At 41.3% G+C, this 25,460-nt stretch overlaps 1 protein-coding gene across 9 annotated transcripts in view; it reads left to right on the plus strand.

Annotated features, from left to right (window-relative positions):
- Positions 1-25,460, plus strand: part of Socs16D (Suppressor of Cytokine Signaling at 16D) — a 687,555-nt gene that overhangs the window by 275,413 nt on the left and 386,682 nt on the right. Inside the window, exon 10 of one of the 9 annotated variants that reach the window (XM_067782196.1) lies at positions 7,722-8,179. The exons of the other annotated variants lie outside the window; for them this stretch is intronic. Within the exon in view, the coding sequence (XP_067638297.1) occupies positions 7,722-7,730 (9 nt within the window). The 3' untranslated portion in view covers positions 7,731-8,179. Of the gene's footprint in view, positions 1-7,721; positions 8,180-25,460 lie in introns of those variants that run through there. 9 annotated transcript variants of the gene reach the window in all.

Below are 25,460 nucleotides of genomic sequence, written 5' to 3' on the forward strand. Positions count from 1 at the left end.
GCGCTACATAGCCCCTTCAATCTGGTATTTTAGTCGCCTCTTACGACAGGCATACCTACCGCGGGTATATTCTGATCCCCTAACCCGCTGGGGGGCTGTTTTGGTCGTCACTGCCGTCGCTGGCCATCAGGCTCAGTATGTCACTGTTGTTGTCGTTGAGGCTGCCGTTGGCCTCGCTGGCCATACAGCTTAATATTTCGCTGTCGTCGTTGTGTTCGTTGCTATTGTTGAGGCTGCCGTTGACCTCGCTGGCCATGCGGCGTAATATTTCGCTGTCGTCGTTCGTTGTTGTCGTTTCGCTGCCCCTCCTGATCCGACGTCCGGGTACTTCTTGAAATGAAATTTCTTCTTGTATGATTTGACATTGGTCCGGTTGGGCGTGTACGTTATTACCGGTTTGATTCGGGTTGAAGTAGAATCTTACAAAATAGTAGTGCTGGGTAAATTCAATTCCATGACATTACCCATTACATTTCTCAGTAATTGGAAAAAGAAATCAATTCCTTTCCTCCACAGCAAAGGAATTGATTACATTTCAATTCCTCAAAAAAAATACCAAAAGTAATTTCGTTTTTTGAGGCTCAATTATGAAAAATTTTTTGTTTGTAATTGAAAAAAAATAAAATACTTTGATCAAGTGTAATTTAGGAACTCACTCCGGTTGATGTGGGTGACTTTTCGGGTCACATTTTTCATTATTTCATCAATTTTTCTTGTGAGTGGTAACTGAAAGCATTTGGAAACAACAATTAATATAAAATCATTATCCTCTTAAAGTTCACAGCTTAAAGTTCCCCCGCTATCAAAGGGTGGTGGCTATAGGAAAGCAGCATACTTTTCGATTTTATTTTATACATTCAGCTGGTATAACGTAAACACCATTAATTATTTAAAATGCGTTTTCTTTTGTGGTTACACATTTCACAAATGCAATATAGAAAACAGGATCCCACATGTAAAATGTATTCCAATAAGAAACAATTTGTGTTGAAGAAATTGTAAATTTTGCGCATGAATTAGCTGGCTTTATATGGGAAAAGGGTTTGGAAGTATGCTTCTAATATACTTCACTAAGGTAGGCACCTTGTCGTTTGTGTGAGGGCTTAGCCGAACACCATAGCGCCCGACTATGAGGCGCAGCGGTTTAGGACTGGCATCTACGCCGTTTCGCCTCATAGAAGGGCGGCGGTGTCGGTGACCAAGAACTGCCAACCCCCTAATTCACGGCGTTATTCGGACCGTGCCTATTGGACCATTTGCAACCAGGGGATAATTTCGAACGAAGCCTTCCCGATACCGGATCACTCGGGAAGTATTGATGGCACTACCACAGTAAAGGACGCTGATGTGGAGGACGGTTCTTTCCCCGTACATAATACTGAACCGCTGAGCCCGCCCTGTCGGGCAGGTGGTCATATAACGAAAATGAACGACTCATTATCTAATTCTAATAAGGACGGTGATAATGGGAGGACTGACTCATAAGTCAAAAACCACAAAAAAGCATTAAGCGATGCGTCGGACCCGGGGAGCGGGAGTAGTACTGCTTCAAAGAACTCCGTGTTGGAAAAGCATACAACTGAAAACGGAGTAGAAGAGTGGAAAAGGGTACTGGGCAGAGGAAGTAAGAGAGCCCTGTTGCATTACCGACCACCACTAAGAATTGTCCAGCGCCTGGGAGCAGTGGTCGGCCCAACAGAAGCGGAGGCCGAGCGCTTGGAATGGGCTCATGAGGCGACAGAAGTAGGTCGAAGGCAGTTCAAAAGGTTTGCTACGATAAACTCTCGGCACTGCAACCGGTACGAGTAGGAAGAAGTGTCGAATGGCAGAATGAAGAGGCAACTTCGGAGGAAGGCGAAAAGTGTGTTTTCAAGAGTCTGAAAGGACCCAGACCCAGAGCCGCGAGGCAGGGCAGCCACATAGACAAGATAAGTAGGCCTAAAGCTGTAGGACAGGTGGCCCCATCGCGATAGCAACTACCTCGAAAGCTGTAAGTCAGAGGAAGGACATCAAAAGTGGCGAAGTGCCAACTAGGGAAGTAGGAGATAAGCAAAAGGGAAAAAAGCTAAGACTCCGGCCTTTCCCGAGAAGATGAATAATGTGGCACGGTAGTCATTGACTTTGGCGCTGGTTTATCGTAGGAATCCTTTCGGACAGATGACTACTGAAAGGTGGAGATCTTTAGAAAGGGAGCTTATTTACTTAAGCTTAAGATGATACGGGAATAACCACGTAAGGCCCTGGTGTGAAAATGATAGAGTAAGCGAGCTTGCTGTGGCTGGATGAAGTGGTTCCAACCTCCAAAGCCAAGGCACGAACGCGAAGTTTGAGGTGGCGCAAATTCCCACGGTACCAAAAGTTAAAGTATGGATACCATGCGTGATGAAGTCGAAGGATACACTGCGACGTTTGCAGAATCAGAATCCGAATATACCGACACAGGATTGGATGTGGGGATCTATACATTGATTTTCATTGTGTTGCAATATCACCAGGCTCAGCGCTATGATTCGAGCTCACCTTATATATGTTTAAAAATTAATTAAAAGATTCTGTAAAGTCCTTATCTAACCAAAAAAAAAAAAAACAATGATAACACAGGCCGACATCATCTCAGACCCAGAAACCGGACTATATATTTTCGAAGAATTTTGATGCTATGAATCGAAATCTGGCCTCAAAATTTCTCTATCAGCTCTGGTTTTCGATATATCCTAACCTAAAAGTGTCTAACCCATAGAAAACATCCCTACCACACCACAAAATTTCAAAATGCGATATCTCAGCGAAAAAATATTTGAGCAAACTTAACTCCATTTGAAAGAAGAAGACTTGTATTTAAAGATGCCATCCTTTAATTTTGGTGAAAGAAAACATCTGCAAGGCTAAATAACCTCAAATATGGACAAAAACGGTGTTTTTTGCACTTTTAGGTTAGGATATATCGAAATCTCTCGGGTCTGAATGTTGGTTAAATTTTATCGGCTTGCGTAATTTATCCATCGCCTTTGGCGATACAACTCAGGTGACTCGAAGAATGCGTGAGCGGTTTTTGCCGGCAATTTTTAATGCTCGGAATTTTTAATTCCCCGGATGAGGGGAACATAGACACAAACACGACGTGTGAGCCGTTACCATCACCCCACAGAAGTTCAAGAAGCCATGAAAAAAGCCAAACCTTCTAAATCAATAGGTCCAAATATAGTAGTCATGCCAATGCTAAAATATCTTGGCACTGAGGGAGAAAGCTACCTGACGCACCTTTTCGAGCCTGGGAAACCGGCTAACGAAGGTGAGTTATAATGACCGGTAACACTCCGTTTGCGAGTAGCGAAGACATTGGAAACCTTTTCTGCTCCGTCGGTTTAATGCGAATCTTCGCCTAGCCACTCATCAGCATGGTTTCCGCAAAATACATATCACTACCATCACTGTCAAAAGCTTTTGACACAGTCAACCACGGTACTATACTTCGCCCTTTCCCCTTTGTATAAAAAGATAAACTGCAATTTTTCTGCACCCAGCTGGCCAAATCCACGGTCACTGTTTTGCGACGTGGAATATTGAACGTTCACGTCGATGGTGTTGCGCTACCGATTGTCAGACATTAAAATATCTTAGGAGTAACATTCGATCACACTCTCACCTTCAAGACGTATGCCATCGAAGTTGTATCTAAAGTACAAATCCGCAACAAAATCCTCAAGTCGCTTGCCAGTAGCACTTGGGGAAAAACAAGAAACGTTGCTAGCCACGTACAAAGCAATTGCCCGACCACTCAACAGCAAATCTAAACTACGATGATACACACTTACCATAACCTTCCTCATATATGGCGAGAAGAAATGAATTGCAAGTCATTGAAGCAGTGCTTGTGTTCTAAAAACATTTTCATATGGTCCAAAAAGTTAATATGGCCTCATAAAATCACCGCATGAATCGCAAAAATATTTTTTACACTAAGAATTTTTCAATTACTTTTGCAATTCCTTTGAGGAATGGGAAATTCGAAAGTACTTTTTCCATTCCTTGTAATGTAATTGGAAAGTTTTCAATTACATTTGCAATTCCTTTCGAAAGTACTGGGGCAGAAATTACATTTGAACAAAGTATTTCTTTTCTCAATTACAAAAAAAAATTTTTTGTACTTGAGCCTCAAAAAACGAAATTACTTTTGGTATTTTTTTTTTTTTTTTGAGGAATTGAAATGTAATCAAATCCTTTGCTGTGGAGAAAAGGAATTGATTACTTTCCTCAAGTACATGTAATGGGCAATCGACGGGTATTGATTACCTAAAGTAATCATTACTACCTAGCTCTGCAAAATAGTCCGTTATTCCGCAGTTGTCTCGGCGTGTGAGTTCGTTTAAGGCCGCTATAGTGAACTGCCTCCCTAGGTGTAACCTTGTTCCATGTATCGGCCCGCTGGTGATCTGAACCTGGGTGTCTCAACCGATCTGTACCCAATTTTTTTGAAATGTTCGTACCTGTTTCTCCGTAATGCTTTGCACTTGACCGTCTGTGTATGCTACCAGCTGTATGCTTGTACCTTGGTCCTCTTCGTGTTGACTCTTGGTTTCTTCGCTGACTCGTGTGAGCGGACCACAGATGGCTACCTCGCTGTTCTCTCTCTGTTGTTGTACCTCGGAAATATTGTTTGCTGTTCGATTGGACGCTGTTGACGGGATTTGATCTTCACTAGCGTTCTTATTGTTGCTCTGTCCATGCCTTTGCTTCCTGGATTCGTTGTTGTCGGTTGCGTGGTATGCTGTCAGCTCACTTAAGTGGGCTGTCCTCCTTCCTCTGAAAATTTTGTCTAGCTCCACGATCACTGGTGATACAAAGTTCGTTACCAGGTGAGGTTCACTGTACCTGGGCGCTAGTTTGGCTGCAAAATTATCCACCGCTTTTGACAGCTGATGCTCCTCCAGCACTAATTATAATGCTTTGTCTGCTCTGTTGATGCTCGCTCTTGCTTCCGTCGCACCATCTCGAATATCTCCTTCATCTTCATCGATTTCTCCCCTGGATTAGCTACTCTTTCACCTGTACCGAATGTATGCTCGTCATACAGGCTATTGGGGATCCTTCGTTCTCTGCCTTGTACAACATATGCTGGACTGTACCCGCTCGATTCGATGCGTCTCTGTGGGGTCGGTACACATAACTTCCACGGTACTGCGTCTTCACCATCAACTTGACTCTTTATTCTCCTGTATAGCTTTCCGTCCTCGATCACATAGTCTGGGAATTTCTCCGGAGCCTTTCTTATCTCTGCCATCTTCGTCTTCAGCCACTTGCACTCGTCTTTACCTTGCTCTACCGTCAACGTGCCTAGCTGCTCGTCCATCGGCTGTCTCGAAAGTGCGTTTGTCACCGCGTTTAACTATCCCTTTGGATTCTTCGGGTGATATCTTTGTTTTATGGAGCGGTCGTCTCTCATCACTATCTTGCGCGTGGCCACGTTGGATACCCCTGCCATATCCTCGAACATCTGTAATTATTTGTTGAAAAATTTACTCACCGACTCGTCTGTATTCGCAACTTTTGGGCCGTTATCTTTGTGACTACTTTCGACAATAGTTATACATGCTACCGCTTCCTCATCCTGATCGCCTGTCCTCAGTGTTAGTGTTTGCTCTCCGCATCTCAACTCCATGTTCACCTTCGCCAGGTAATCCGTTCCAATCACCACTTCGTCGACTAGTCCTGGTAGGACTAGCATTTCATTTCGCTTCACTTGATTACCCATTCTCACTTCTACATCTACCGCTTCTACGATCGTTTTAAATCTGCCATCTCCCAGTATCACTCGCGTCTCTATTGTCTTGAATATACCTGTCTTCAGCCTCCTTGCTATTGTTCGTCCCTGTGTCGACTGCGGCCACCACTTCCTGGCCATTCACCGGCATGTTTGCCAAGATCCGGCCCTTTGTATGTCGTAACGTGTTTAGTTTTCCCCGTGGTTGCGTTTGGGAAGACCCCACTCCTTGGTGCCAATGAGGTCTCTGGCCATTTCCCTGCGTTCGTCTACCTTCCCGCACGACAACCGTATGCGACATGGCCGCCTCCTCCGCATCGTCTGCACGCCGTACTTGTATCGATGTATCTTGGTGCCGGGTCTGACCTCTGGGGTGGTTGTTCCTCTGCTCGCTGTTCTCGCTCCTCAGCCTGTATGTATTGGTAACGTTCTTCTGGACGCCGTGGTATAAATGGTCTTGCCGTTGGTCGCATCGGATCTCTGTCAGGGTTGATATTTTCGTAATCTTCTACTAAACTTACCAGTTCTTCCAGGCTGCTGATCTCGCCTCTTTTAACATACAGCTGGATTTCTCCGCGGGAGTTCCTGTATATGCGGTTTAGCTTTTGGTCCTCGGTGTAGGCGGAATGTCGCATCAGTCCCTGTAGTGCTAGTACGTAATCTTTGAACTTCTCTCCTGGTCTTTGCATGCGTGCCCGTATCTCGTCATCCAATTGTTCGAAGTATCTGGAGCTGAGGAAAAATTTTAGGAAATCCTTCTTAAACGAGTCCCACTCTTTCCAGTTCCGGTTGTTATTTCGGTACCAAACCAACGCCTTGTCTTTGAGTAGCTCCGGCAATGCTCTTGGTATTGAGTTGACGTTGATATCGTATCCTTCTGCTAGTTCCTCAACCCGTTCAATGAAACCTAGAGGGTCCTTACCCCCGTCGTATTTTAGGCCCCATTTTCTTACCCGGTCAATAGTTGTTGCGTATGTGCCTGGCGGTTGCATCGTATACAGGTGTAGTTGTGTGACCTCGTGTTGCTTGGATGCCCCGCGTGTATTCTCGTCATACGTTTTCGTAGCACTTGGAGATGTTGACCGACTACTTGCTTGTGGTATGTTTAGTGTCCGTGCGTGTCGCAGAGCTAGGTCTGTAAGCCGCTCCAGCCATTTCTCGTTGTCTTTTTCCGCTTGTATAAACGCCGTCAGTCACTTCCTTTGTTCGTCTACCGTTCCAGCCCGAACTCCGAGTTATAACTTACCAGCTCCTCTCGGGTGAGGTGATACATCCACGACACTTACCATTGTCTTATTTGTGCATCCTTTCCTTGTTAGTTTCTGTGCTTAGCCTTCGATGTTTTGCTCTCCGTATATCCTTGTTACCTTTTTTTGAATATCCTTTATTTAAAGCCTTGAAGATTTCCTTGATTCTTCTTAAGCCTGCTCGGCGCCATATGTGTGGTTGTTTGTCGTCCCTGCTCGGGCGCCATATGTGACGGACTTATTTTTGCTGAGGTATGCCCAGTCCGTTCAGTGTTCCTATAGTTGGTGGGAGAACCTATTCCGATTGTAAGAAATAAAGAAAGGAGTTCTGAGAATACGTTATACAATTTATTTAAAACTAAAATACCCTTAAGAGTACCCGAGGTAGAACCCCTCTGCCATGATCTCCGTCAGTTGGAGTGGAAACCTCCTACTGAATATAAAAACTAAGCACGAAATGAAGTAGAAATCTGCAGATCGTGTTCTGATCAGTGGGCTTCTACTGACTCGTATGCCTATCTCATTTTCAGAATACTGGTGAAATTTCAAGTTAGAATTGTAAGTTTGACAGCCTTTAATTAAAAAATAAGTCCATAACAGGCTTTTTGCTGAAAAGTACCTTTTGTCGCCGAATATAAAAAGTCGCAAATCGATTAAAAAATAAAGCGATTTTGGCAAAACTGAAAAATACGTGTTGTTATATTTGTCCATAGATGCTGTAAAAAAATTTTCATGCAAATCTGAGGAGGTGGGGTGTAAAAATTTGCTTTCGCTGGTTGATTTCATTTGGACTGACCCAGGAGATATTTGGTATCATGCCACTTTTAGAAAATACCAGAGGAATATTTATATCCAGCTAATCAAAAGGTGAATAGAAGTACCTGCATATCACTGCATAATCCACCAAGAAAACTTATGCGCTCAATGGAAGCATGTCACTAAAACTATGGATGTAGTAGTACACATTTTAAAAAATATAAGGGGTCATAACGCACTTACACATAGAAAATTTAAGAAATTTCTAGACCAATGCGAATGTCATTCTAGACGAATGTAATGTTTACAGAAGTAAGGTGGCTGAGCAGAGGAAAATACTTAAAACGATTTTTTGAAATAAGAAATGAAATACTAGATTTCCCTATATTAAATTCAAAAGACACGGACTTAATAGAAGCTATATCTTCAGAAAATTTTAAGTTTGATTTAGCATTTTTAGCAGATACTACCAACCACTTAAACATTTTAAACTTATAGCTACAAGGAAAAAATAAAACTATATTTGAGATGGCCGATTTTATAAGTGGCTTTATATATAAAATTGACATATTGACCTACAAAAATAAAAGTTGTTCCACTTCCCTTGTTTAAGGAAAACTTTGAATGAGAATGAAAATATAGACTGTTATGTATGAAACGAGATGGCAGCGCCACAACAATAAATTATTTATATATACATCTGACAACTGTGTTGCCAGAACATTCTTTATCTTCTTCTTACTTTTTTATCTTTCAATTGATATACTTTTACACATTAACTTTAAAATGTAACAATTAACTTATTTCATTAATTAAATAAACACTCATATAAAAAAGTGGTGTCAGAAGTGTATTTAAAAATGAGCCTTACACCGGAGGATTTAAAAACAGTGTTGGATGCGCTAGCAGGAGCAATCCGAGGAGCTGTGGAGGAGGCTGCACAGAATGCTGCGGCAAATACAAATGTAAATCGTTCATTGTCACCCAAACCGCCACCGTTTAGTATTACGGAATACAAATCGGAAGATAAATCCTCAGTACAGGATTATTTCACACGTGTAGATTGGGCATTACAGTTGAGCAAGGTTCTAGAAGCGGAACAGCACAAGTTCGTACGTGTACACATGGGGACAGAACTTAATACAGCGCTAAAAATTCTTGTTAGCCCAAAAACACCAGACTCACGCAACTACAGCGAAATAAAAAATATCTTGATTCGCCATTTTGATGGCTGTAGGATTAAGTATGCAGAAAGTATTAAGTTCCGGCAAAACAAACAAGAAAAGGGAGGGCCGATTTGCAAGTTCGCACTTCGGTTAAGAGAAGCGGCTGTACACTGTGAGTATGGAGAATTCTTAGATAGAATGCTACTAGAGCAATTTTTGTATGGCGTAGAATCACGAGTTATTTGTATTGAAGTTATTGCAAAGAAACCAAAAAATTTTGCTGAATCATACGAAATTGCGCATACAATCGAATTAACACAAAACGCCACAACAGACCTAAAGTGCACAGAAGTGACCCAAACAATCGAGCCAACGTATAAACTGGGATACGCACCAGTTAAAACAAAAAGAAATACAAATTCGAAAAACCCGAGTGGCGAAGAACCGATGCAGAGGGCAAAAGAGAAAGGGTCAATTGTTACGGATGTGGGGGGCAGCACCTTAGAAAAGACTGCAAATTTAACAATTCCAAATGCTTTGCATGTGGAAGAGTGAGCCACATCGCCAAAGTATGTAAGACCCAATTAGATCAGATTTCAGAGGATGAATGTGAATCAGTTCAAAAACTAAACAGTGTTAATGCATGCAATGCAGTATATAGAAAAGTGGTTCATATATATATAGATGGGAAACAAATTCAGATGGAATTAGATACGGGTGCACCATGTGTAGTAATGAATTGCAAAACTTTGCGTTCGATTAAACCAAACAATGCGACTGCAACATCTCATTACACGTTTTGAGGACATCTTCAGTACGACAGCTGGGAAGTTGAGTGGGCCACCTGCAAAAGTAAAGCTCAAAGCTGGAGCAACACCAGTTTTTGCGCGAGCCCGCGATGTACCGATGGCGCTGAGAGAGGAGTATGCCCAGGAAATAGATCGTAAAATTCAGTCAGGTTTTTACAAGAAAGTGGAGCATTCAGAATGGGCCTCAAAAACACACGTAGTAGCAAAAAAGAATGGGGGTATTCGCATTGCCGGTAATTATAAGCCCACTGTCAATCCAAAAATGATCATCGACGAACACCCGATTCCAAAAGCAGAAGATTTGTATAATAAAATGAAAAACGCTACAATATGTTGTCACTTAGATATAACAGATGCATATACGCATTTAACAATTGACGATGAGTTTGCGCATGTATTGACATTAAACACAGTGACGCATAGGTTAATACGACCTACTCGTGCGGTATATGGAGCAGCAAATATTCCAGCTATCTGGCAAAGAAAAATGGAGACTGTGTTACAGGGAGTCCCAAATGTTTTAAATTTTTTTGATGATATCTTGGTGTTTGCTGAGAACTTCGAGCAGCTACTGATAGTTTTGGAAATGACACTAAATCGCATTAAATCACATGGTTTGCATTTGAACAAGTCAAAGTGTGTCTTTGCGACACCATCGGTGGAGTTCCTTGGCCACCGCATCGACGAACAGGGCATACATAAATCCGAAAAACACATTGAAGCGGTACTAAACGTTCCCAAGCCAACGACTTTCGAAGAGCTACAGCTGTTTTTAGGAAAAACCACGTATTATAGCGCATTTATTCCAGATTTGGCCACAAGTGCACGACCATTGCGGGATATGCTGAAAAGAGAGAAATTTTACTGGACTAAGGAGGCAAACGCAGCGTTTGCCCTATTGAAAGAGACTTTGGTTTCACCTCAAGTGTTGATGCCATACGACCCAACACTACCTGTACTACTGGCAACAGACGCGAGTCCAACAGGTCTAGGAGCCGTGCTTTCACACCGTTTAGAGAACGGGACCGAACGACCAATTGCATACGCAAGTCGAACATTGAATGCTACAGAACAACGCTATCCACAGATTGACAAAGAGGCATTGGCAATTGTGTGGGCGGTTCAGGAATTTTTCAAATATTTATACGCACCTCATTGGACACTAATCACGGATAATAAGCCATTGTCACAAATATTACAACCTGAAAAATCGCTTCCAGTATTAGGCATAAGTAGAATGGCGAACTACGCAGACATTTTAAGCAGATTTGATTTCGAGGTAGTGTACAAGAGCTCAAAGGCGAACGCGAATGCCGACTATCTTTCACGCGCCCACTTTCAGCCACCGAAATCATTACAAATTAAGCAGTTGCAACAGACAGCCATGACGAATCTAGACGAATATGATGAGTTCGACCACTTCATGATTCGCGAAATCAACCAATTACCATTAAGTTCAGAACACATAGCAAGAGAGTCCAGAAAAGATGAACGAATGGGTAAAATAATTAAACAACTGGAAAGTGGTCAGTGCTTGAAAGGGGCAGGGTACAAATCCCCAGAAGTCAATTATAAGTTGTCCTCCGGATGTTTGACGTTGGAACATCGTGTTGTTATTCCACCAAAATATCGAAACAAACTGCTTGACAATTTACACGGGGCATTTATGAATTTTTAAGATGAAAGGGATTGCTCGCTCATTCATATACTGGCCGGGCATAGACAATGATATCGAGAATATTGCGAACCAATGTGATGCATGTGCAAGACAAGCAAACAAACCGGCAAAAAGTGAGGATCATCATTGGGAATACCCAAGCGACAATGGGAACGTATTCATATCTACTATGCGGGACCTTTCGAGGGAGCGATGTTGCTGGTAATCTCGGACGCATGCAGTAAGTGGTTAGAAGTGAGAGTTACTAAATCTATAACAGCAACGGCGACAATTGCGTTGTTGGACGAAGTGTTTGCGCTTAGGGCTTGCCGCTAACTGTCGTTTCTGATAATGGCAAATTTCACTTCTGCAGAATTTAACAACTTTCTGACAGCAGTTGGTGTTAAATATCACAAATATTCAGCGCCGTATCACCCAGCAACTAACGGACAAGCAGAGCGTAGCGTACAAATAGTCAAGAAAGCATTGAAAGCGATGGGTACTATGAGTAGTTCATTAAAGACAAATTTGAATGAATTTTTGAGGCAATACAAAAACGCACCGCATGCAACCACAGGGTCATCATCAGCATTACTATTTATGGGGCGACAGTTGCGCACAAGGTTGAATCTGATTAGACCAGAGGAAATTTCAAAGAAGGTAGAAGAGAAGCAATACGTAAAGTCCAAGAAAACTATTAGAGAGTTTGAACCAAATCAAAATGTTTACTTTTTGTCTGCAAATCCACGAATTTGTAAGTGGCTCAGGGGAACCATAAACGCACGTCTAGGTGATCTGCACTATGAAATACTCTTCAAAGGGAAAAGTGTAAAACAGCATGTGGACCAAATACGCAAAGCCCCGGTTGGACCTGATAAAACAGCTCGGGAAGTTGATTATTACAAGGCGAGGCTGTCAACCGAAGACAACACTACTGAAACCGAGGCATCAGCTGAAGTAGATAGCACTGACGCAATAACGCAACCGGTGGTTACTGAAACGGCGCAAAACGAATCGTGGGGATCGGAAAGTTTGAAGACTTTGCTTCGGCCAATAGTACAATAGGGCAAAATCCTACATCGACACCGCATACAACACCCGAAACAAGTAGGATACCTCAAATTCCACGGAGATCAACCAGACAGAGAAGGGCACCTGTCGGATACTCACCTTAGCCCTTGCAGAGGAGGGAAAAATGTTATGTATGAAACGAGATGGCAGCGCCACGACAATAAATTATTTATATATACATCTGGCAACTGTGTTTTGCGGGGCAGTGGACCCGGGGAAATCGGGCATGTGCGTTGCAAATAAAAAGAAATAAAACACCGAATTAGTATCAAAACAATAACAATTTATTCACTATGTAAAGAAGATGTGGTTATTAATTATCAAAGGTTCGCTAAGGTGAAGGTTCAAAACACCAAAGGTGTGCAAGAGTACACTCGCGGTAAGTAATGAAGGGGCCTAATTAATTCCAACTCAAAGTATTGGGTAAAGAAAGAATTAATTAAACGCACGCTTCACTATGCACAAATAATTCCTTGCAATATTAATTCCCGGAATTTAAAGATGGGAATTAATTTAAGGCACAAGGATGAAAATAATTATTTGCACACACTTCAAAATACAACTTATTACCGCGTACAATATGCACTTGGCGCATTCAAATTCATGCGAGTGAATTGCAAAAAAAAGGCAAATTGAAAATTAATAGTTATGTGACAATGGCTAGGAGCCAAAATTATACAAAATAAATTCACTAGGCAATTCAGATGTATAACATTAATTATTTGCAAATCTTAACTCACTGAGACTCGCACTGTATAAAATGGTTGGTTTTTTATCTTACTCACCTGGGGCTAGCTGCTGGCTCTTTGATGTTCCAAATAGAAAAGAAAAATTTATAAACGAAAAAGGTCCGCACCACTTGCCGATAGCTAACTTTCGTCGAGTTTTTCCCCTTTGAAGTTAGCGCTCGGCAGGGGTGGGCCGTTACCGGTAGATAATAATATTGCAAAAAAATGCTCATTAGGGTGGTAGCGAATATTTAGGCTGGTGGCCTAAACATGCCGGCCCCCTTGCGGCGAGCAACTCGAAAGAGCAAACAACAAAAAACTGGTGAATACGCCAGCAACCTTCCCAAGGCAGGATGAACTAAATAAATTAAAAAAATATGGTATTTATGTATAGGTGGATCGTAAGTACGATCTCCGGCGGATATCCGTACTCGCAGTAATGCAGCCTCGCTGAACTTTGGATGAAAAAAGGAGAAAAACGTTAGTGGTCATTTACGTGGAGTTGCTTGGTTTAAAAATGCACCTTGTGGTATAATTAAATTTTTTATAGTGGGTGGGCTCCAGACACGACGAGCCCGAAAATTGTGGCTTGGGTGAGGAGCCCGCCGACAGTCGACGTGGGTGTACCGCCGACCATAATACTGGCGTAGACGTCGGCGCCCAAAGTGAGCAATACTGGCGATGATCGGTAAAATGTCGGATCGGCCAGCTTCATGAACTGGAATGGGGCCGCTACCGACGGGTCCAGATTTGCCGTGGGGTTTAACCTGGCATAGTTTGCTATTACGGTGGCTTGGCTCGTGATCTTTCCCGCTACTCCATACTTCCCTCGAAGAACGACGGTGCACCTCGAAAGACGTGCGGTATTGTTACGCTCCAGGCGTAGATCCTTGCACAGATTGGCATCGATGATGCTGGTGGGAGCGCAGGCATCTAACAGGGTGCGGACCAGGTGTAAACGGCCTCCTGCTTCAATTCGAACTACGGCTGTCGGCGCGATGGCGATCAAGGCTGGCGTTATAGTCGGTGCCGCTAAATTGTCCCGGAGTCTTCCACTCCGGAAGCCAGTGGGGGTTTGTTATTGCCTCACGACAGCTCGATGGTTGTTGCGCATCTTATTCGGGGCCGCCCTCCCAGTGAACTGTCGTGACGAGCGGGACGGACGCGGTTCCGCGTCGTCACGCTGTTTACCAGTAGGGCGGTGCGATGGGCGGAAAGGACGTGTCTCCGCGCCATCCCCGATTTGTAAGCGCGCGAAAGCGCCGTGCATAGGCGAGCGGTTCTCGGGCCTCTCGTGACGTAGTGGTGGCCGGAATCGCGGCGTTTCTAAACTGCCCGATTGGGCTACCTCTGCTGCATTGGCCAGCCTCTCTTCTTCCTCGACTTGCTGGGCCCATGATTTCGTTTGCTCCGTGACATGGATGGAGAGGACCCCATCCGAGCTCGCATCGTCGTCGTCGTGCTTGCTTTGAGGTGGCGACGGCTGATCCTCGTCCATATGGAGCGTCGTGTGATGTGGTTCACTGCAACGTCGGCATCGGTCTTGGCTGGGGCATATTTCCAGGCGGTGGAACGGGGATAGGCCGTTGGGACAATAGCGGTGAATAAGTATTGCACGTAGTCGCTCCTCAGTCGACATACCACGGTAGATTGGGCACAATCGCACTCCGTGCGGTTTGGTGCACAGACGGCAAGCGATGGTGAACGCATTGGGGCGTGCCTCGGTTTTGGAGCGTTTGAATGCAAATCCAGGCATGTCTGGAAATGGTAGCGTTTAGTAATATCGCTGCATAGGTTGGTTGGGTGGCTGATGGACGGAGACCAGTGGTCGATTCTGGCTGACATATTGGTTGGCGTACTCGGGATAAAGGATTCACGTGGAATGCATAATCTTATTAGGTTATTCTGCAGTGATTATGATATGCTTGTGGTGGTTGAATCCACTATTAGACTTTGTAAAAGCTTTATTTAGATAGTACGCCTAAAAATATCGTTAGTTTTGGAAATAGTTTCATCAGAATGAAAATTCTGATATTGAAAGCCACCAATAGTAAGATTAAGAATGATTAAATATAGACTTAGAGCAAACTATGTTTTTTGGTGTTTGCCTAAGGCAGGCAATACGCGACAATATACGGTATATCACGGTAAACCCGTGTGTTGTCACGGCTCCTTGTAATTGCCCTACAAACATTTGGTCACAAAACTTACCCACGCCCATGCAAATGTGACTATGAATATAACCTATGAATGACTGTAGAATGACCAGTCAAATGACGTCGTGCAGATAAAATGTGCGACAGATGTAAAATGGCCTTTATTCGCTGTCTGGGAACACTCTTTGTGTTGATTTGGGCCATGTTGGGTGAGAATCACAAATTGTGGTGTGTTTGTTGATTTCAACGCAACCCTGGCGGGGATAGCCTACACTATCGAGTGTGGTAACTTGTAGAGCTGTCAGCTGCTAACTCTTCCACTCATTGGAATGAGACAGCTGTGCGGTGCTGCCCATTGCAGGGTATTGATACATAATGGTCATGTCATGAAAGTATTTAGGGGCAGCTTGCGTCTGAGTCCTGACGCGACATTAAATTTATAGTCTGTTCTAAAAAGTTTAATTTCTCCCTTGTTTGTAGCATCGAAAGCATAGATTACACTACTTTATTCCTGCTGGGATTTCAAGCTTAAAAGGGACTGACGAAAGTCTGTCGAATCTTCAATACACAAAAAAAGCAATTTCTGTCATGAAAGCGAGACCACCATTGAGTGTGCCATGTTTTTGTTTATGTTTTACATTTTAATTTTGCACTACCCTTTTTAACAATGAAAACAATGCGAATAGAGCGCGAGAATTATTTCGGTCTCGAGTGGTTTCACCTTTTGTTTTCACAAGAAAGTTGGTTTTAATTGTGTTTCTGTGCACCAAATTGTCAAACTACAAACTTTTCTCAAAAAAAAATAAAGAAGAAAAAGACGGCCGAATGTCAAAAAAACTATCGAAATACAACCCTGTATCTTCAGGGTTTTCGTTAGTTGATTTTTTGTTCGGTTACTAACACTCGAGTTTGTTGGATCCCGCGGATCCGAGTTGTGATACTCTTTGGATCGCGCGTAAAGTGCTTACTGCGTGAGAACCGAGTGGCAACTTTGTTTCGTTCATTCAAAATGTCATTCATTAATGGAAATGAGTATAGAGGCATTTTGAATGAATTTTCACTACGAAGAAAACTGGTGATGGGTAAGTATGAATATCGTTCCCTTTTTTGATAATTTTATAAATTTTCTAATTTCTTATTCTTTTTTTTTCTCATTTCAGATGGAAAACTATTTATGTGATATCAAATGCAATTTCTGATTTCATGGACGGCAAAGTATCCATCCCAATTTCGTGCTCTGACACATAAATTTGCTCATGAAAAAAATTCAAAAGCTAGACCGAAGCTTTTGGAAATGTATGGAAATAATTTAATAAGTGTCAAAACGCTCTATACTGCTTAATCGTAAGCGATGGTTGGTTAGCAAAATTTCATATGCAAAAATCGACTTTTGATTGGCTTTGCGGCCAGTTGAAAGGAAAGGGGCAGTTTTTTTTTTTTTTTGGGAAAAATTCATTGATGGGCACTTGTAGGGCAAGCAATTTTTTTTGTAGGGCAAGGAACCTCCATATGAAAAGCAAGTTGCGTTGGGGACTGTATGCCTTTGCTACTGGAATAAAATATTTGGAAATCGCTCGTGTATTTAAAATTACATTGCGGACAACAATATGCAGAATTGTGAAAAGCGTTGCCGAATCAATTATAAAAACATTCGGTCATCAATATTTATATGCCAACTAGTGAGGAGGAGTTAGATGAGATTGGGGAAGCCTTTTACAGTGCGTCTAAAAAATGCCACCCGTAGCCATTGGGGTGCTCGGAGTATGTGAAGTGCCGGCTAAGCACCAAGTCAATAGCAATTCTAGCGAATCCGAAAATTCCGCAATCATATTGCAGGTGCTGGTTGATAGTAGTATGTTATTCCGTAAAGTAAAATTGGACACAAACCAACCGTCACTATTTTTGGGGGAAACAAACGAAATTACAAACCTCTCCCCAAAATTAATTAAGAATCAACCAGTTTCGCGCTTTATTGTTACACCAGACACATATTATCCATTAAGAATGTCGCTTATGCACAAATATCATGATCCTGTTGAGCCGCACGAATACGACCTTAATGAAGCCGTCGACCATCTATCATACTAAAATGTAATGGTGATATTGATCTAAGAACGATGGAAAAAGTTGCTCTTGCTTGTTGCGTTTTACACAACGTTATAGAAAGGAACGAAAAAACATTTAACGAACAATGGTCTAAAGGGCCACATTCAGATACACTAAATATACAATGAGCAGTCGCTTCAAACCAGTTTTGAATGAACTTCATGGAAAACCCAATTCTTGGAAAGCAGACGGTGCATCCAAAACACGCAAGTTGCTTGGACAGGCCATATATTCTACAGACATGTAGACTTTACCTATAATGTGGTTGTTTTTAACTGAATCACTTTCAGACGAAATCTTCGTACTATTCGAATTGCTGCTAAAAGTTGTTGATTTAATAAGAAAATAATAAGACAATGCGAAAAATGGATGCTTTGGCGATTATATAGATGTTAACCGACATCATCCAACGACCTTTTAAAACACTCGTCGAATATTTCAAGTACCAAGGTCACTATTCTCCTGAAAATCGTTTATGGACCATATTATGCCGCGCATACTGCTACAATGTTCCTTAAAGGTTTCTTTTCTTTTGTATTATAGGTCTTTCTATATATCGTGCGTGCATTAGTCGAAGCCTACATTTATGTCCACCTCTTCGTTATTTGGCATACATGCCACTTTTATGGTTACATTTCCATTGTGTTCTTTTATAGTGCCTCGCAATAGGCATTATCTTCGGTCAGGGCCTTTTTTGTAGGTACGTTTTCAAGTTCCCAGAAAGCGGCTAGCAGCTTGTCTAGGCTAATTTCTTTGAAAAAGGACACCCGCGTATTGGTTGGGTGAGTTACTTCTGCACGACCAGTTAGAATCCAACCGAAGACGGTTTCTTGGGCGAGAAGCGTATTTAGAACGTTCTTCCTTATACCGTTCAGTATTATCTGGGGATAAATGTCGCCTCCAAGTATGAGGTCGACTGGTTCATTAATGAAGAACCTCTTATCCGCCAGAATCAGATCAGGAAACGCTTGTCGAGTCGTTCCGCTAACTTGGCAAGTCGGAAGGTCCCCTGTTAATTGGGGCAGGACTAGGACCACTGTATCGATGCTCACTAAGGGGTCTATGAGCGAACCTAACGTAATCGCACATGATTCCTTTACCTGTGCAGATGGTGTATTATTTATTCCTGGCACTTGCACATGCAGACGTTTGGATGGAAGGTTTATTCGCTTTTTTAGTCTTTCTGTTATGAAAGAGCATTCGGACCCAGAGTCTATCAGCGCTCTGGCGGAAAATTTCACTCCATTATAGTGTATATTAACACGTGCTGTTCCTAATAACACCCCTTTAGTGGTGTTAGCATGACACGAAGAGACGTTATTAGCGTTATCTTGTCTTTTTTCAGACGCCATCCTTGCCCTAGCCTGCTGTGAGGTTGAAGGTGTGTTGTCGGTGGCGTTTTGAGTCCACCTTTGAGGAGTTGTCTTTGGTTGTGCTGTCGGAAGATGGAGTAAGGTGTTGTGCCTCGCGTGGCACGTGCTGCAATTGAATTGGCTAGTGCATCGTGTCACGGTGTGTCCACCCGACAGACAATTCAGACAGTAACTATTGTTTTTGATAAATTCGATTTTTCCTGACGTGGACAACCTACGGAATTTTTGGCAATTTCGTAATTTGTGCTCCGTACTGTTGCACATCTTACATGCCGACTTTGGTACGCTTGCTTGGTAAACCCCAAGTTTCGTAGAATTTTCCCTAGAATTCGAACTCTGACTTTTGGGTGTTTTTGTTGTTTTATTACCCCTAAGATCGGAAACCGTCTCTAATGTCTGGAAGCGATTGGAGAGGAATTTGTCCATATCCTCCCATTTCGGAATATCTGTTTTTCGTTCTACGGTCTGTTAAAGAGCCAGTGTAGATTCAGGGAGTTTTGTGGAGCATAAGTAAGTTATAATTGCATCCCAATTTGTGATGTCAATATTATGACATTGTAGCGCAGAAATGCAATTGTTTATCTCCCGTTGCAATTTTTTGATTGAGGTTCCACACTCCTGTTCGACTGCCGTCAGATTAAATAAGAGTTTAAGTTGGGTGTTGACGAGGATACGTTTATTTTCGGACCTGTCGCTTAAGTTTTTCCAGGCGGTTGCAAAACCCTCGTTTGCTAACGAGCACCTGCCCACTATTTCTTTTGCCTCCCCTTGCGTTTTTTGTTTTAAATAGTATAATTTTTCGACATCTTTCAGATCGGTATTGTGGATGTATATCGCCGTGAACATATCTCTAAAGGCTGGCCAGGAGAGGTAGTCGCCTTTAAATACATCGGTGTCACAAGGCGGCAGCCGCATTTTATGTCCACGGCGCGAGGAGTCTTCATCCTTTGCTTCATCCTTTGCCGGCTGTGGGGTGATAGCTTCGGCTTCAGCCGCCACAGCAGACATACATTGCAGGTAGCATGCGAAGCAACTTTTATTCTTCTTTCTTAGTGAGCTGAGCTCGTCTTTGGACAGCTCAGGATTGCTGAGAAGACTTTCATATGTGGACTTGATCTTCTTCCATAGTGCTTTTAGCTCCTCTTGCAGTAGTGCAAGGGTGTGCTTGTTCCGGGATTCGGCCGGGGCAGAGTTGAAATCTTTCTCGAACTCAACTATGGAATCAGCCAATCTAATATAAGTCTCCATTGATTTTATTAATTTGAATATTTTGTTTCTTTGAAGGTGTCGAGCTTGAAGGCAAAAGACTTAGTGGCGTTGGTGTATATTCAACCGCAGCAAAATTATAACAGTGTTTTGTTTTTTTTTTTGTCCGTAGCCCAGCTATCAATCCTGTTGTGATTGTGCTGTGTGAGTAAAATCTAAAAAATACACGGATTTGAACTCCGATCGGATTGTATGTGTTAACACAGAAAGCAATCTTATGTGAATTTAGTGATAAGAAAAAATTTGAATCAGATGAAAATCTTGACGTGGTGTACTGTGTGGCCAGTGATATGAACCACTTATAGAGATCCTCACGAGGATTATGTAAACCACAGATAGAAATCCTGACGAGGATTTAATATGTATACAGTGTTATAGATAGAAATCCTGATGAGGATTTAATGTGTATATAGTGATATGCAGCACAGATAGAAATCCTGAAAGGTTCTAGTGTGTACAAAGTGATATCAAACACAGATAGAAATTCTGACGAGGATTTAATGTGTCTACAGTGATGTGCAATGCAGAGAAGAGAATTCGTCTGCAAATATTTAATGTGTCTAAAGGGTGTGTTGGACACAGATAGAAATATTTTCTGAAAACTTAGTGTGTCAAAAAAAAGTTTAAAAAACGCAGATGTAATCCCGATGTGGATATGATGTGTAATCCTCGAGATTTGAAACACAAATAGAAATCCTTATATGGATTTAATGTGCTTAAAGGGTGAAATTTGACCCACAGATAGAAATCCCGACGAGGATTTAATCAGCCCAATTCTAAACGAAAATTCCGTGCGAGTTTTCTCCCTTCTCCCATTCCTCGTATTCTAAATAAAAATTCCTTGTAAGTTTTTTCACTTCTCCCTTTCCTCCTATTCTGAACAATGTTCGAAAAAGCGGAAACCGGTTATGGGTGAAAAGTAGGTATTATGAATGTAAGGGGGAGGGAGATTTCTCTGCCATTTCAGAGTTTTTTCACTAGTTAAATTAAAGGGAATGCATCAAAATAGTTAAAGGAAATTGTTTATTTTAAGAAAGAACACTTATTTGTACAAATTTGTGCTAAAAGATGTATTTATATTCTACCACAATATTCTCACTTCTAATACAACAACAACTACAACCACAATATTCTTTATTTTAAGTTGAAAAGTATATCATAAGCAACGGTAGAGCTCTTGGTATACAAATTTGATGCAGCCATCCAGAAATTGCGCAAGGATTTTTTAATAAGGCTTAAATAGATTTTGGCATATGATGAAGGACGAATTCAACTCAACTTGGCCGCCAGAAAATTGCTTTGCTGAATGAAAGCAGGCAACTCCGGCAGATTTGTGTTATGCGGCCGTCTTCTTCTTATGTTCCGCTGTTGATGTTGCTGTGGCACCAATTCATTACTCATTTCAGTGAATACCACATGAAATGCAATAAATACTGTGCAATGTTTATATTTTATTTCTTAATTTCCAACAAGTTTGCAACAATAATTAAACTTTTCAATTTTTAAACAAAATAAGAAATGTGCAACGAAATTTCAATTGACAAAACAGCTGACTTCGAAAATTCGAAATTCCTATTCCCCAATTATTGTTCTCCCTAGGAGAACAGAATTCGAGGAATTTTTCCGCGGGAATAAAAAAATCCGCGAGAACAAAATTCCGCGAGAATATTTAGAATTGGTCTGAATGTGTACACAAGTGAAAGTGAAACACAAATAGAAATCCCGACGAGGATTTAATGTGTACACAAAAAGGTGTTATGTGAACGTTGCTGAGTATCGCCGAGTAGCCAACCAGGGTATCTTTCCCAATATAAATAAGAAAATAAATGTGTTTATCCAACTTAATGTGGACAACTGCACTTTTAATTATTTATTATAAAAACGCTGAAAACATACAGCTGTATAATACAAAAACGATCAGTATAAAATTGTGTTTGTGACCAATTGTAATGAGCCACTAGCCACCCAACGTAGTGATACTTTTTGGCTTTTGGTAATATTTCAGCTCGCAAACTGATTACTAAAGTGACTTCTGTGATAGACAAGCTAAGGCTATCAACCAAGTGAAAATATGGTTCCTGACTAGGGAGTTTTGTCAACGACTGTGACGACGAGGGGTACAATACAGTGCAGTGATGAATGTGAAAAAAAACTAAACAAAATTCACTGCCTGTCTGCCTTGAGCGGTGTCGAGTAACCCCAGGCATGCTTAACCAACGAAACGATATCATTTCGTTACGATAATCAACGTTAATAAACGAAACGAAGTCATTTCGGTTCGTTTATTAACGTTAAGATCGTCAAATTAACGAAATGATTTCGTTTCGTTTTCTGCCATATCAAAACGAAATCAAATCGTTTATGTTGATTATTAATTTCAAACTATGCTGGCAAAGCTGATTGATGGCGGAGTCATTAAAGGTGAAAGCATTATCCAAGCTGATTGCAACTTTTCTCATGAATTTTGACAGTACGAACATTTCTCAGAGTATTTTTGACATTACCACCAACGAATTACACAAACAAATTACATAGAGTTTGTGTGTGTATGTGCGCTCGTTGTTGCCACCTTACGGCTTCACCATGGCTATAGCATTGCCAGCACAATTCAAACATAAAGTATCACGTTTTCGTTAACGTTTTTAACGTTAACGAAAGCTTTTCGTTTCGGTTAAAAACGAGATACAATTTATCTTGATAATTTCTTTATCGATAATATTTCGAAGTGTTTCAACGGAAACGGTGGAAATTTTTTGATAAACGATTAGCTTAACGTTAAGGTGCATCCCTGAGTAACCCTTACCACTGGTGGGGGGAATTACCCGATCGTCAAAAGGCGTTGTGTGCTTAAAAAACACGAAATTTAGCAATTTCACTTGCTTTGCCTTGCATCAATCACAGAGTGCACTTTTTTACGTGAATCACGTACATAAAAAAAAAGTTTGTGAAACCAAGCAACCACGTACCTTAAAATCTTTAATTGAGTCGTTGATCGGCGCTGTGTTGATGTGATAAATGAATGTGATGATTAATGGATTGCCTGATTATGTGATCTCGATGCTAATGGACTGTATGTGATGTTGATTAGTGGATGCGATATATTATAATGATTCGATTGTGATGTTGTGTGATTTAACGAGTTGCTTGCTTGTCTCGTTTTTTTTGCTCCCTCGCTGGTTTGTGGATTATACTTTTGTTCACAGTAAATTATAATTTCCAATTCTCAACTTTTCCAAATTTTTTGATTTTATGGGTTTTTGCCACAAAAAATATGCTCAAATTTTTTACTTTCCTCGGCGCGTAAGGACCAATGTTTTGCGGGGCAGTGGACCCGGGGAAATCGGGCGTGTGCGTTGCAAATAAAAAGAAATAAAACACCGAATTAGTATCAAAACAATAACAATTTATTCACTATGTAAAGAAGATGTGGTTATTAATTATCAAAGGTTCGCTAAGGTGAAAGTTCAAAACACCAAAGGTGTGCACCACCTGCCGATAGCTAACTTTCGTCGAGTTTTTCCCCTTTGAAGTCAGCGCTCGGCAGGGGTGGGCCGTTACCGGTAGATAATAATATTGCCAAAAAATGCGCATTAGGATGGTAGCAAATATTTAGGCTGGTGGCCTAAACAAACTGTGTTGCCCGAACATTCTTTATCTTCTTCTTTATTACTTTTTTATCTTTCAATTGATATACTTTTACGCATTAACTTTAAAATGTAACAATTAACTTATGTCATTAATTAAATAAACACTCATATATAAAATAGACTTTGATTTTAGTTACTTGAAAAGCAGCTTAGAAAGCTTGAAAATAAGTTTTCAGAGCGGATTCAAAGATTTCGACGGAATTAAATAAATTTTACCAATTTTTAACAGTCCCATGACTTGTCCCATGCAAAGTCCACAGTTTCAGATGGAATTGTGCAATTTACAAACTGATTCATTCCTTAAGGAAACAAAATTACAAGGCATTAATTTTTGGAAAAGTACGAGCAAAGACAAGTATCGGATTTTAAGAAATGCAATATTAAAATACTTGTCTATGTTTAGTAGTACATATATATGTGAGAAAGCATGGTAAAAATCTAGTTGAGGCGTCACTGCTAATACGTTACCAAAAATATCGAGGGAGGTGTCAAACGACGCGTCTTGACATCAGTATTAATAATCCGAAGGCGGAAAATACAAATTTTAACTCGTTCAAAAGATATTGTAACGAATTTGCTTGCAAATCCTCTTATTTGCCTTTTCTTCTAACGTTCGAGTCACTAAACTGTTGGATAAATAACTCCAATATTGAATAATGGAAGAATGGCCTTTATTAAAGTACTTCACAATAACACTTATACTTTGCAACTAACTGGCTTAATAACCAAACTGATAGCTTAAATGAAACTGACTTTCAAAATAATACTGCTATTGCTCGCTAGATATCGTCTTAATCGAAACTGATTATAGCCCTCTACCGCTGGTGCTTTTATACTCTTTGATTTCCTCGTGGCATCTTCTAGGCGCTTCCAGAATTTGCTTAGTTGCCGCCATATAATTATAACTACAGATGCACGTATATAGCTTCTCATATGCGTGTATTTGTGAGCGACACTTCAACAATTACAATTGCATACTTTTGGGAGCATCTCTTCTCTGCTGCGTGTACGTACATATGTGTAGACATAATGTTTTATTCGTTTATGTAGATACAAGTGACTGTCTGCTTTATTGTTGTTGTGACTTCATTTACTTAGCATCAGACTAGGGATGTGATTATCACCTAGTGTCACTCATATCCGTCACACTGTCCTCCACCTAAGTCTGATCGGGACGATCTAAACGCTGCCAGCCTTTCCAAATGGACCACTTTCATTTTGGTTCGTGGTTTGCCAATGGTTTGTTTGCGGTACACTACATCGTTGATCCGTTTTACAACTTTGTATGGGCCTTCCCAATTACACTGGAATTTCGGGGACAAACCTTTTTTCGTTATGGGTTGTATAACAGCACCAACTCTCCTTCCTGAAACCCTTCCGAATTAATTGCTTTATCGTACCTTGCTTTCATCTTGTCACTCATAATTTTTGATCGTTGCCTTACAAGATCGTGTATCTCTCTCAGCTCTTCTTCCAAATCACTAGTGGATTTCTTAACATTTCTCTCCGCATTGGCATCTATCCCAAACTTCAAATCAGCTGGCAGTCTAAGGTCATTGCCAAAAATTACTTTTGCAGGGGTTTGGCCCGTTGTCTCATGCACTGCTGATCGGTAAGCCATCAAGAATAATGGTATGCGGGTATCCCACTCTTTATGGTACTTGTCTACTACTTTCCTTAAGTGCTCCTCCAATGTTCTATTGAATCGTTCTACCAT

This window comes from Eurosta solidaginis, chromosome 4 (assembly GCF_040869045.1).
Source record: "Eurosta solidaginis isolate ZX-2024a chromosome 4, ASM4086904v1, whole genome shotgun sequence".
Classification (NCBI taxonomy): Eukaryota; Metazoa; Arthropoda; class Insecta; order Diptera; family Tephritidae; genus Eurosta; species Eurosta solidaginis.